The 13,549-nt window shown below is 32.6% G+C and overlaps 2 protein-coding genes across 2 annotated transcripts in view; one reads left to right on the forward strand and one right to left on the reverse strand.

Moving 5' to 3' along the window:
* Nucleotides 1-13,549, forward strand: part of LOC136969233 (zinc finger protein 271-like) — a 320,380-nt gene that overhangs the window by 271,277 nt on the left and 35,554 nt on the right. The gene's annotated exons all lie outside the window — the stretch shown is intronic.
* The window catches only part of LOC136969224 (zinc finger protein 208-like), a 72,753-nt gene that overhangs the window by 53,710 nt on the left and 5,494 nt on the right, over nt 1-13,549 (reverse strand). Inside the window, 3 exon segments of the mRNA XM_067263313.1 lie at nt 5,789-5,852; nt 7,806-7,951; nt 12,153-12,237. Coding sequence (XP_067119414.1) covers nt 5,789-5,852; nt 7,806-7,951; nt 12,153-12,237 — 295 coding nt within the window.

The raw sequence follows: 13,549 nt of genomic DNA on the forward strand, positions 1-13,549 counted from the left end.
ATAATTTCTTCGATAGGTTCTTAGCATCTCTTAATTCAAACAAAAATTTAATGTATCTCTTTATTAAAATCGCACTTAATTTAAACCTGCTGAGTTCCAATCTGACAGAACTACCTGGTATATTGTATTTCAATGAGAAAATCCTGCGTATAAATTTATTTTGAATTATTTCAATTTTTTTGAAATTAGTAAAGCTCAAAATTGGGGCCGCATAGCCAATCAAATTCATAATTATAGAATTAAAAATTCGGAATTGTACATAGATATTTGTCATTTTTGCCTTAAATAATTTTACCATATTGTTTTTTAAACTATTGTCTTTAACTGAGACTTTTTGTATTGTTTTTCAAATGACAGATTTGATGTTAAGATGATACCTAGAAATTTAGTTTCTTGGACTACCCTCAGTTCTTCTTTATTTATATGGAAAGATATATGTTTCTTTGCCAGATTGGCTCCATTCCTAAATATCATAAATTCTGATTTTTTTGGGTTAATTTTTAATTTTAGCTCTTTGAAGTATTAATCCACCAATTGAATTTTCCTGCGTAAGGCCGCGGCGGTTGGGGCAATTAACACAATATTATCCGCATATGAGGTCGAATGTACAACCTGATCGCCAATTATAAACCCATCGTCTTCATTCTTAAAGCAGTTATTCATATCAAACGTTCAAAAATTAAATAGGTGGGGAGATCATGGGTCTCTTTGCGGTGATCCTCTACTTGAGTCAAACAGCGGCCACTAAGTATTATCTTGTTTAATAATGGTTCTATAATAACCAAACAGTAACCCTATAATGTTAGTTAGACGCATGCTTACTTGGTAGTAAGTCATTTTTGCTTGTAAATCTGCAATATTAACAGAGTCATATGCCTTTTCTAAATCTATAACGCGAAAACCTTGTGTTGTTTTGAAGAGCTGTATCTAAATAATTGCAGTTAGTACAAAGAAGGCTAACTGAGTGCCGCCATTTTTGATAAACGCATATTGAGTTTCATTTCTATAATTGTTTATATCTCTAAAATTGTTGATCTTAGATAATAACACGGCTGTAAAATCTTTGCGTAGCCCTGATAATGACGCAATTGGACGATAGTTAGTTGGCAATTTTTCATTCCCTTGTTTAAATAACATAAAAAAATATTACTTGATTCCACATCTATGGTATAACTCCTTGATTGTAGAAGCCATTAATTTTTCTAGACAGATTGTTTACTATTTCTATAGGAAAGCTTTTAATTATATAAGTAGGAATTGAATCAGACCCTGGAGCTGTGTTCTCCTTTATCTTTTTAATACAATGCTGCATTTCCTCCACTTTGAACACTTCCTCAGAGATTTTCTTCAGATAGGTTAATGTCTATATTTCTTCAACTACCTTTGCTCTTGTAGACTTCTGGAAAGGTGGTGTAATAATGAAGCAAACTATTATGAGATTATCGGACTGTTTCTGTGCTTGTTGAATTAAGGACACAAAAACTATTAACTATAGACCAAAATACCTTTGTGTTTTTGGACTTGATTAACCTGTCATTGATATCTGCATAATATTTTTTCTTTTTCACCTTCAATAGGTTATTATATATCTTCTTACTTTCTGAGTACTTCTTCAGCGTTTCTTCTGTGCTTACTCTTCTAAATCTTTGCAGGTTCTTTTATTTTGTTAATTTTATGAAACTAACACTTGTTATCAAACCAATTTCGTTTGTATTTCGCTAGATCAATTCTTCTACTTCTCTTGATTTTACTAGGTATTTCATTTATAAATTTGAGTTTATTATAAGTCTGTTTTTTCCTATATTAGATTTACGTTCTTGGTTGGAGTTGTTTTACCGGTTTCGTTCTTCTATACTTCCTCTCAGTTCCAATTGAATCGCGAAATAAACCGAATCATCTATATCTAATACTACTAACGTCTTGCACTGGTCTAAGACGAATTCAGAACAAATAATATGATCAATTATTGATTTACCCATCGGAGAGACAAAAGTAAATTCGGCGGGAATATCGCCTATGATCCTGCCATTTAACATAAATAATTCATTTCCCAGAACGAAGTCCAAGAGGATTCGTCCTACAGAATTTACAGTTTTGTCTTTGGATACTCTTATATTAATGATGTTATCGTTTCTTTGTATGCATTTTGTATCCATTGTCTCACCAGCTCTAGCATTAAACTCACTACCAATAATTCATAGGTTAACGAAATTAGACCACTGGTCAATGATCCTTTGGGCTTCTTGTAAAGTCGCTTTTTTTATCCGAAGAAGGAGGGAGATAGATTAATATGATTCCTAAATATGATTTTTTCCAACATATATTAATTCTCTGGTTCAGTTTGATCACCACAAAGATGAGTTTATCTGATATAAAAGAATTGAATAGCTCATCAAAGTTACTCTTGATTATTAACAGCAGTAAGCCACCAGCAGGACGACCGATTTTGCTTTTTCTTTGTGCACCGCTAAATACTATCATATTTTCACGTTCTAGGAAATCCTTGTCGTTTTTGCTCAAATTTACAATCCAAGTTTCCGTGAAGCCAATTATGGTATGAGATTTTATGTAGGCCTATTCTTTTACTGATTCACTGAACATTTTTCCCCAGAGTCCTCGGATGTTCTAAAACCTATAAGTATATTGCCTCTATCATTATTAGTTGTCCTTACAAACGCGAAGCCGTATATATTATCATTGTTAACCCGTTTTTTCAAACCCCTATTATAGTTATTAACAAAATCCAAGTGATTTTTATCGGACTCAATACTAGATATAAAATTATTATATAAGATTATTAAATTTCACAACTAAAAAGCTCGTCTTCGCACGACATCGACGCTCTCAAAATTGGCAGCCGAGAACGATCAAACGCAAATCGGAAACACCGAACACGAGGTGGAGATAGCCGACGGATCGACTCGGCGTTTTCACACCAATCAGCTGTTACGGAGACAATTTCCTCGACCGAAGCCCGAGAAGGACCCCTTCGCCGTCATCCCATTACGTCCCGCTCCGACTCCAGACTTAACACATGCGGTTGAGAGACCGGCCCAGCAGGACGATGTGTCCCCGCCGTTCGAGAGACCATGCGCCATCGAAGAAACGCCACCGAAAAAAGTAACACCGCAGCCTCCGCGCCGATCAGCTCGCACTCGAATCCCAACTGGACGGCTTTAAGTCAACCCTTCAGAAAAGAACTATTACGCGGCCTAAACCGTCAATTTGGCCGGTTGTTTTTCCTTCTTAAAGGGGGTGGTGTTGAATCCGATGTTTTGCACGTGTGAAAACCTAACGACCGGGGTCCAATCTGGAACGGATCAGGTTACACTTAGGTGTGGACGCGAGATTCCAAAACGTCTTTTGTTCGAGTCAGTGAGACAAGCAGGACGTGACCGGTGTCCAGTCCGACTATTATAACCTAAACTTTGTTAAATATAAAACAGAGATTTACGATTAGGAACCTTACACCTAAAAACCTAACAAAACGGTCGAGAGAGGTCGCACCAAGGCATAGTCGCCATCTTGGTCACAATATAAATTGAAATGCTTGGTGCAAACGGGGTATTACGTTCCTAACGGCAGCTCGAGAGTGATCGATAACAAAAGCTTAGTTATCGCACGTGGCTATCGGAACAGAAGACGAAACGTCCGGATCGGAATAGCATTTTCACAGCTGATTAAATGCGAATCACGTGGTTCCGATAAAAACTGATTTTTATCGTATTCGTTAGCTTAACGATACAACTCAGAATAGGTCCCCTGGGTTGGTTTCGACACCATCAATTACAAGCAATTTTTTAATTAAACCCAAGGTTAATCTATTAACAGATATCCATTTCTGTACGTTGGTCATATTTCTTTTTTTTTCAAGTGAGATTCGTACTCTTGTATACTGAACTACAGCTCCTCACCAAAGTTCACTCGCACTCCACACAAGCAGCTCACACCCCTATATCTAAGTAATAAATTGATTTATTTTTTTCTTCCTCTATATCAAATTAAATATTTTCGTTAATGATGTTAACATGTTAATAATAATTTTACCGTTTGTTATATTATTATTGCATATCAGTAAGTAATCATCAGCATATTTCATTACTAGTTTTACAACAGGAATATTATTTATTTCTTCATCAATGTTTTTCATAACTAATTTTGCTAATTTTGGCCCTATCTTCGACCCCATACTAATGTCGGTATGTTTTTACGCTGTTGGATAAACTTATACCCACCAATAAAAATTGAGTGAGTATTTTAAAAGTTTAAAATAAAACCGTAATTTTCTAACCAAAATGCTTCAAGATCGTCTAACAGGTAACCAAGTGAGTACTGCATGCCTATTATTCTAGTTCAAAATACAAAAAGTTTTATATTAAAATGATAGGCAAGCAATTCTGTTAAGAGCACTCGCACCGAACGTTTCACTTCATGCAGTCTGTTTTGCAACTTTTTTAAAATGATGTCAATGTCAATCCCGAAAATCTCGGGATCAGGAAAACTTAATACCGAAAATTTCGGGCCTAAAAAGTGGTCGGGATCCCGGGAGCCCGATGTTCGAAATAAGATTTTTGCGAAAGGTTTCGTAAATCTTTGGTCCCGCTGTATGTCAGGTAACCTTCCTCAACATGTGGTCACGTCCATTGGGACCCGACCAACCCATCGATGGGTCTGAAATAAAAACTCATTGTTTATTCTCTAATCTATCGTGCACAGAAAGGCAGGAATATTCAAACTACCGACTGGGTAAAGTTTGAACACTATAATTTATGTGTAGAAATAAAATAATATAATTTTTTTAAAATACGTAAATTATTTCAAAGCATGACTTCTTGCATATTTTGCATTGATGGTTTCTTCCTGTGGGATGAACATACTCTTTATGAGTTCGGAATTCGATTTTTGATGATTTTTTTTTTAATGTCTCGATAAAAATGAATTTGATTATTAAAAATAGTCATAGCTTTCTCTAAATCCTCCCCACATGTAAAAGTCTATTCGTATAAATTATAAATTACATTTGATAAATAATTGTTTGGCGTTTATTTGTAAACAAGAAACTTTTAAATACAATTTCAGTTTAGTTTCTCTTTTAAATTTGCTTTTACAATGGCCTCTAAAATACAAATGATTCTGTTTAGTTTCTTCAGCGGACATTTAAATGAGTGTGAGAAATTGTTTCACTTTATCGCTTTTTGTTTATTTTATTTATGTAGTTTGTTCCAGTTGTTTTCGTGAAAACGTAGAAGAAATCGTGTGCTCTTAAAGACGAAAAAAATTCATTAGTGTAAAAGAGAAAGTACCGCAACAAAAGTCTATGCATTTCAGGTAGAGAGGCAAAACCAATGGATTTTTCAGACTTTTTGAATCAAAAAACCATAACTTGAGCGTATATCCAATTGATCTGTACAATGCTTTTCAAGAATATTAGCAACGTTATTTCTAAAACGTTTCTAATATATACTTACTTATGTTATTAAATTAGTTATATAGCCCTCGTTTACTTCGTTTCAATAGATTTTCCTTATTATTTCAGCAGATCCATGAAAAACCAAGATAACACGAATCATTAAATCATAACTCATCAGTTGTTATTTAGTAATTCTGATCATCCCAACAGATTTTTATTAACTTAAAAAGTTATATTAATACGTTGTAGGTAGTTCTCATAATTCTCAAATATCTAATTTCAGTTAAATGTATGACAGTTAAAACTTGAATGCAGTTTTTCAGCTGCCTTCTGAATAATACTAATATAAATATCTGAACTAAGTAAAATGTTACTTACCTTGGATGTTCATTTCATTCGTGTTAGAGTTGCCTTCTGGAGTGAAGAATTCATTGTTGACAGGCTAACCAATATACAAAGAATCACTTATAATATATTAACCACTAACAAGTTGCTCAACTTTCCGGACATCTTTTTAAAATTTTCGTGGCGCTGTCTAAAGTAAAACGTTTTTTGAATAAAATATGATATTTTTAACTATTATAGAAGGGCAAATAATTGAATTTTGAACTTAGGAATGAGTTTTATAAATAAAAAAAAAAAAGAAAAATGCGAATAACAAGTAAAATCATCATTAAGTCCAACTCTCCTGAAGATACACACGACCTCCTTTTTCTCCCCACCCTCTTGATTTATAACCAGTAAAAATTTAATAGCCTCAATTTCCCTAATAGTCAAACTTTCCAGCAAAATTTCAGAAATTTTCGACAAAAAGCACAGGAGTTATTAAGTTTCAAACAGGGTGAAGAAAATGTTCTCCTCCCCACACACCCCTATCATCCATACATACAGACAAAACACACGATTTTTTGCATTTTTTGACGTTTGAAAGTGTTCAAAGTCCACAAATGTAAAAATCTTTGGGAGTAATTTTTCGACCGATCATCGTACTTTCCCTCTGTTATATATAATAGTCGGAAAAGTAATATCAAAGACATTACTAACTTATAAATTACAAATCCGTATTTTATGATTTCTTATTTTATTAACTTATGAAAACAGTTTTACAACGAATTTCAAAATTCGTTGTAAAACTGTTTTGCTTATTTTATTACATTAGAGAGGTTGCCGCAGAAGTTCAAACTTGAAACTTGTACGACAAGCAGAAGTACACGTTTGACGTTTCAACTCCAAAACGTCGCGCACTGATTTATGGGATATTGACGAAAAATGGAAAAAAAAACATTTAAGAACGACGAAAGATACCAAAAAAAGATAAACTAACAAATTAGATTCTTTCAAAATATTTAGAGGTTATTTAATAACACTAAATAATTATTTTTGACATTAATTAAGCGTCGTGTCTCCTACCGTACAAAATAGTAGAACTATTAGGTTGTGTTTTGCCTGTTCTCACGACATACTTTTGTTGAGAAAACCAGTGGCTTATATAAATCCGAAAGCAGCTGGAAAATTATTTTTACAAATTTACAAACGTTATGCTGTTGATGGTAGAAGATGCCACAAAAGAAAAGAACCTACTTCTACAGTATAACGATACGGTATTATTAACAAAAATATATAAAAATTTAATAGGCACTTCACATAACTTGCAAAAGAATTGAATAGTTATATAATTTTTATGGATTAAAATCGTCTGTTTCTTTACAATGTCGTTCACAAATGCTCGAATAATCATTCTTTTAATATAATACGTCATAAAGTTACCAAAAACAGAAAAAGCAAACGTTTAAGCCGAACTTCTACTTGCAACGTTCCCCGTTCCCAACGCCATTGTTCTAAACCATTATGCCGAACATTATATTACATTACATTATAAGCGTATTATGATAAAGATTATGAAACGAAATTTAGTACTGTACATTGTGCATAAGGGGAATTAATGCTAATAAAACACCAAAGAGTGAAGAGATGAAAGATAGTCACGTGTAAAATCTCGAGTGAGATCAGACTTCGTGAAAATTTTATTTGTTGTTAGCATCTACTACCGTTTGTGAAATGCATTGCTACCATTAAACTTAAGCATTTCTTCATTTTATGATAATTAAAATTTTAGAAAGTTTTTATAACATATGGTGCAACAGACAATTTATTTATTATGATATATAATATCAATGTTATTTTTTAAATAAAATCTCTTATCAGCCAGGAAACTTATGCAACTCGTTGCTAGATTTTTTTCTTATATAATACATATTTTTCATTTAATACAGAATACACTTAAATTTAATGCATAATATTATATTAGTAATATTGAGCTACGTTTTCAAACATAAAAAACCTAAGTTACTATTGAAATTTGACTATAAAATATTTTAATATTTGTATTACTTACCGATACATGTTCATCATCATCTGGAAGAACAACAACTTTATAATCTTCAGTTTTTACTTCGATCTTCAATTTTCTCAAAACAACTTTACATTCCGATTTTATACCATGTTTTACATCATAATTCTCTTTTACGTCTTTCTTGATATCTGTAGTGAAATTTACAAAGTTGTCGTGTTAAAGGATTCTAAGAAAAACTTGAAATATAAAATAAAACTGAGCATATTTGCATTAATTAACACCACAACATTGAATTACATGTTTCACTACATCATTTATTTCTGATTACAAGCCGAAAACTAGCCTTTGCTTAACTCTGATTCGATATAACGCGGTCTTCTCTAAAACCAAAAAAATTAAGCTCAAAATTTACGCTGATTTAAATTATCGGGCATTTCATTGATTTGTATATAATACGATTACTTGCAAACACAAAACCAATCGGAAATGGTGGCAAAAATGTGTACTCTCTTTAAATCTATGTTTGTTCGGTGCAATTTTGGAAAAAAATATAACATTATGGATGCCATAGGAAATATGGACTTCGCTTGGCAAGAGTTAACTGATAAATACACGAAAGAAGTGTAGAACAAGTTATGGCTAAAGGTATCCAATAATTCTCAACAAGAAGAGTCTATCGCTATATCGTTAGGTTGACCAAACTCAACCTAACGATATAGCGGGACTAGAAGAAATAGACGAGAAGGATATTGAGGAGTTACAGTAAGTTTCTAGTGAGAGCCTTACCAGCGACGACCTTCAAGAACTGGAAGAACAGGGAATTCAAGTGGAACTGGGAAATAGAAATTCTGAAAACGAAGAACCCGAAAAATTTCTCTACAGATTTTCTTACTAAAAGTTTGGTAACCATAACTAAAATCGTTGATCAAATTGAGGCAAATGATCCAAATTTTTAAATGAGTGCAAAAGCAAAACGAGTCATTTTGGATGCAATCTTCTGCTACCGACATTTGTTTAACGAAAGAAAAATGCGTCAAATGAAATTTCACGACTTTTTTTGCACAAAAACAATTTCAAAACAGTCAGGATTTTCATAAAAAAATAAACTTTACATTTCTGTGTGCATATGAATATGTCTTATTTAACATATATTATTATACAAATTAATATAAAAGTAACTTTAATTTTAAGTAAAATTTGTTTATTTTTGGTCGCGTGTTCTCTAATCCCTTTTACTCTATGTTAAAATGACCTCGTTTAACGCTGTTTTGCTTAACGCTTTGTTGTCTAAAACAGTAGTCGGCAACCTTTCTGACCTCGGACCACTATACTCACAATTTTGAATCTCGCGGACCACTATCCTAAATTTTTTTAAACGATACAAAGTCTGTAGTATAATAATGATCATAAAAGTTTAATTTCACTATATTAATATGAAACTCGCGTGTTTAATTATGTGAGATTCGCCAGGGTGCACAAAGTACGAAACACCACTTACTGAACTCCGTTCTAATCGGCCTCTCGATTTGTCATTCCCAATTTAGGAGATGGTTACCTTTCGGTTCCGAGTGGTTGGAAGACACGATAATAAAGAGGTCGGAGAGAATTTAATCGCAAAATCAACTCTCTCCTTTTTGTCAGGATTCCTACACACCAGGTTACCGGTTTTAGAACGCGGATAACCACGCGTAATAATCGACCCGCGTGAGCGATATGGAAATAAATCTAAGTCCAATATTTAATTAAACAAAGATTATATTTATTTAGACTAAATCTAAGATAATTACAGAATATACATAATAAAATCAAACAACTAAATACCAATAAACATGATATCAAATCGTATGGAAATAAACTAGGAATATGGATCTAAAAATAACTTATTTCGCGCTCTACCTAAAATGATGCGCGGAGAGAGAGTTTACAGAGATCTAAACGAATAATAGCTCATCAGCTTCCTATAGCTGGTTGTATTCGTAAAACTGGTATGTTCACGTTTACAAATAAACATACTGATAATGTTCACTAACTATAACTTGCATGGCGTTCCTATTATGCCTAATCACTGTATGGCGCAGGAGTCTGCCTAAGTCGTTGAGTATGGCTTGGATTCTCCTTGGGACTACGCCTAATTCGATACGTATGGCTTACATCCTCCTTGGGACTGCGCATTTTGGCGCTAAAACGGCTCTCTTTTATAGAGGTCCTTGCAGCTGGCCAAGACTTGTTTTATGTGAATTATCTTTACGTCCGTCAAAAGAGGAAGTTGATTTCCGTTGAAGCGAAGCCTGGCATAATACTTTCATTTTACAATATTAAGATTTTCTCTATCTGCATTTTATTTTATACTCTATCCATAGATTCACCAAAATCTATGATAAATGCTCATCCAACTTCTCTAACAAAGTACATTTTTCCTTAACAAACGTACTGTAAATATATTTACTAAGTTCTCTTATTACATCACTAAGGAAGTTCGTGTCGGAATCTTCTTTTGTAGATAAGAATTTATCAAAGTTTTACAGATATTATTTTGACAATATTAAAGCAATAAAATTATTACTTAATTAATTAATTGAAGTTCGTGATCTCACAATTATAACAAATTAATGCAAGCCTAAAGTTCATTGCTGCATATTTCAAATAAGTTTATGGATTCTTAGAGCTTTTTCACCAAGGACGACATTCGCACTCTGAATATTGTTTATTGTTCATTATTTATTAATAACAGTCACTTCGTATTTTCTTTTCAGATTCAAATAAAAACCCCCATAGAGTGAAAATAGCAACTAAGCATTTTGCATTTCTTTCGTAATGCTTCGCGCGTTGCTTCCAGTTGAACACTGTCCAAATTTTTCCACGAACCACCCAAATTATCTCGCAGACCATCAATGGTCCGCGCACTACTAGTTGACGACCGTTGGTCTAGGAACGCATCCCCCACGCTAAGCAGGGTTTTACCGTATGTACGATTTACTGTATAGTGCGTTACGTATCTGCGTGTCACTCCCTCACACTTCTTTTCATATATAATACGTAAATATATATGCAATAAATACTCCTTTCATCGCAAGTAATGTATAAGTATTGTCTAAGTTTACAAGGATTTATTTTCATATGCATTCTAAGTCAACAAATATCCTGTCCTCATGGAATTTAACATTCCTTAGAAGCACATATTCCTTGGTACATAAGTCAACAGATAGCACTTACTGCGCGATTAATACAGCTTCGCTTGATTCTAAAATAATTATTTAGTAACTAAAGTAAAAACAATAGCTTGGATGGAGCTAATGAGTGATATGTTTATGTATCGAGTTTGCTAATGATGGATAATTTACTTTCACTGTGGTACTGGCTCTTATAAGCAAGAAAAAATGTGTGATGCTATAATATTGCGCACAGTTATTATGAGTTTGATTTAAAAAGAAGCAAAATCCGGCAACGAGTTACCAAACTTTATCAGCAAACATGTTACAATTGGTTTGTATTATTAATTATTATAAATTAACAAAAGGCTGAATTTCGAAAGTACAGATGAGTTTTATTTATAGATATATAAAATTAGTACTTTAAACACTTAGGGTCTATGAGAAGTAGCAAGACATCCCAGTCTGAGCACTCATTAATGGAGAACCCACTGTTTTCACAGACATATATGGATACAAACAATAAAATAAATAGCAGCAGACTTTTTCGCTATTTATATAAACAAATTGAATTTAATCATACAATTAGGCTGTAATTTGAAAAAATTGTAGACCTTGTAATTCTCACTGTCGTCTTTCTGTGTCTCAGTCATTTCTTGATCTCGAGAACGGACGAACATTATAGCCGAGACCGTATAATATAGAAAGGTTAGGGGGCACCAGACTCCGATTAACTGTGTACGACCTTTTGGTGAAGATCGAAAGTCACGTTATTCCAATTAAAATCTTTTCTCCCGAAAACCGTTAATAAATGATGGCACAACTCTTTCGTTAAAGGAAAAGTATAATGTTCAGAGACAAGTAACTACTAATTTGACATAAAGAGCACATATTTAAAAATGAATACATTAAAAATATTATTTTAAATTGCAGCCCGACGTTGTGACGATGCCATAATAAATAATTGCTCGTTTCATTCAAATCAAAAACATCTAAATTGGAATTTTCTCTGTTGTAAGATTCTGATCCATTGAATTGACAGTTTTAAATCTGTCAACTAAATTAAATGTAATTGATAATATTAAATTCTATTTAAATCCTTATTCATTATACACAGCGTATTCGCATAGTTTTTCAAATGTTATCAATTCGATTCATATGATTATAAATTTATGTATTACGTATTATTCTTATTACTAGAAAGATACTTTCATAGTATTAAAAGTATTAAGCTTATTACCTCTTTCGATTTTACAATCAGAATGACTCCAAATAGTAGATCCATTTGTGTTGTTTGTGGAAATTGGTTCTCTTTTAATATTTATCTGAAATAAGAAAAGATTACGTTATATTATTTGACAGATTAAACTTTATAAAAAGACAAATAAAAAATTATTTAAACTGCAGCATAAAAATACGTTTAATGAATATATATATATATTTTTAATATGGTCTAGTATTTACTTTTCTTTTAATTGTAATGCCTGTCATCTATTTAACACCCTTCAAAGTAAAATTTTGAATTCAAACAATATGACATCTGGTTTGCAGCATACATATGTATATAGTTTATCGAAGTCTCTTGCCGAATTAAGTGAATTTCATACTCCATGAATATTTACTAAATAGTTTATTAAGAATCAGGCTGAAATTTGACAAATTCCCACTTTCCTTAGTCTGTACGACTGTTTGACAGTCCTTTCTGAATTTCGACAACAGAGTTAAATAGCTGAAAGCTGAGACTAGATGTGTTTAGAGGCACGAGGCCCGGATTAACTATACAATAATTTCCGATGCAAATTGGAAGTCACGTCATTTCAATTCAGAAAGTTTCCTCTGAAAGAAGTTAGATACGTAAACGGCATGATTCTATTGCTAACAGGAAAAGTATAACGAACACGAGCATACCACTACTAATTTCAGGTAACAAGCATATATTTTAAATTAAATAAAAGAAAAATATAATGAAAAATTGCAGCCAGGCATTGTGACCACGCCACAATAAATATCTTTTCGTAGATTGTCTTTTCTTTTTTGCAATTAGAATAAGTTTGAACTTCTGTTACTTTCGAATCTTGTAATGCATATAACAAGTGAAAGTGTAAAAATCGTGTCAAATTTGAACCTCAGATTTTAAAAACCTCCACGATTTAAGACTTCCTCAATCCCGAAAAATGTTTAAAAATATAAAGATTTTACTTGTTATTACAAATTACAATGTTTTATAACTATAATTTATCTTTAATTCGGAAATTAAGGCTTTTGTCATTTTATAACGACTAATAACATAAACAGGTTTTAAATAAAATTTCCTAACAAATCACCACACACAAATTTGAAGTTTTTTGGTCGAAAATGTTACGGAACTCGTTTCCGGATTTTTCGATGACACATAACTTCAGGTTTCTTATTTTGTGATAATCAATCTCTTGATCACCGTTAATCTCCAAAGGACATGACCGAAAATGAAAGAGATCGTCCCGAACACATTTTAACGTCGTACAGCTTAAATGTCATTGATTTTACGAATATAATACACTAATCTCAGATTACAAACACCTGAAGTATTAATTTATAGATAGAAAAGAAGATACGTTCGAAATATTATGTAGAATTAAGCATGAAATGAAGCAATAT

Source organism: Centruroides vittatus, unplaced genomic scaffold (assembly GCF_030686945.1).
Source record: "Centruroides vittatus isolate TY-2023 unplaced genomic scaffold, ASM3068694v2 contig_1768, whole genome shotgun sequence".
Lineage (NCBI taxonomy): Eukaryota > Metazoa > Arthropoda > Arachnida > Scorpiones > Buthidae > Centruroides > Centruroides vittatus.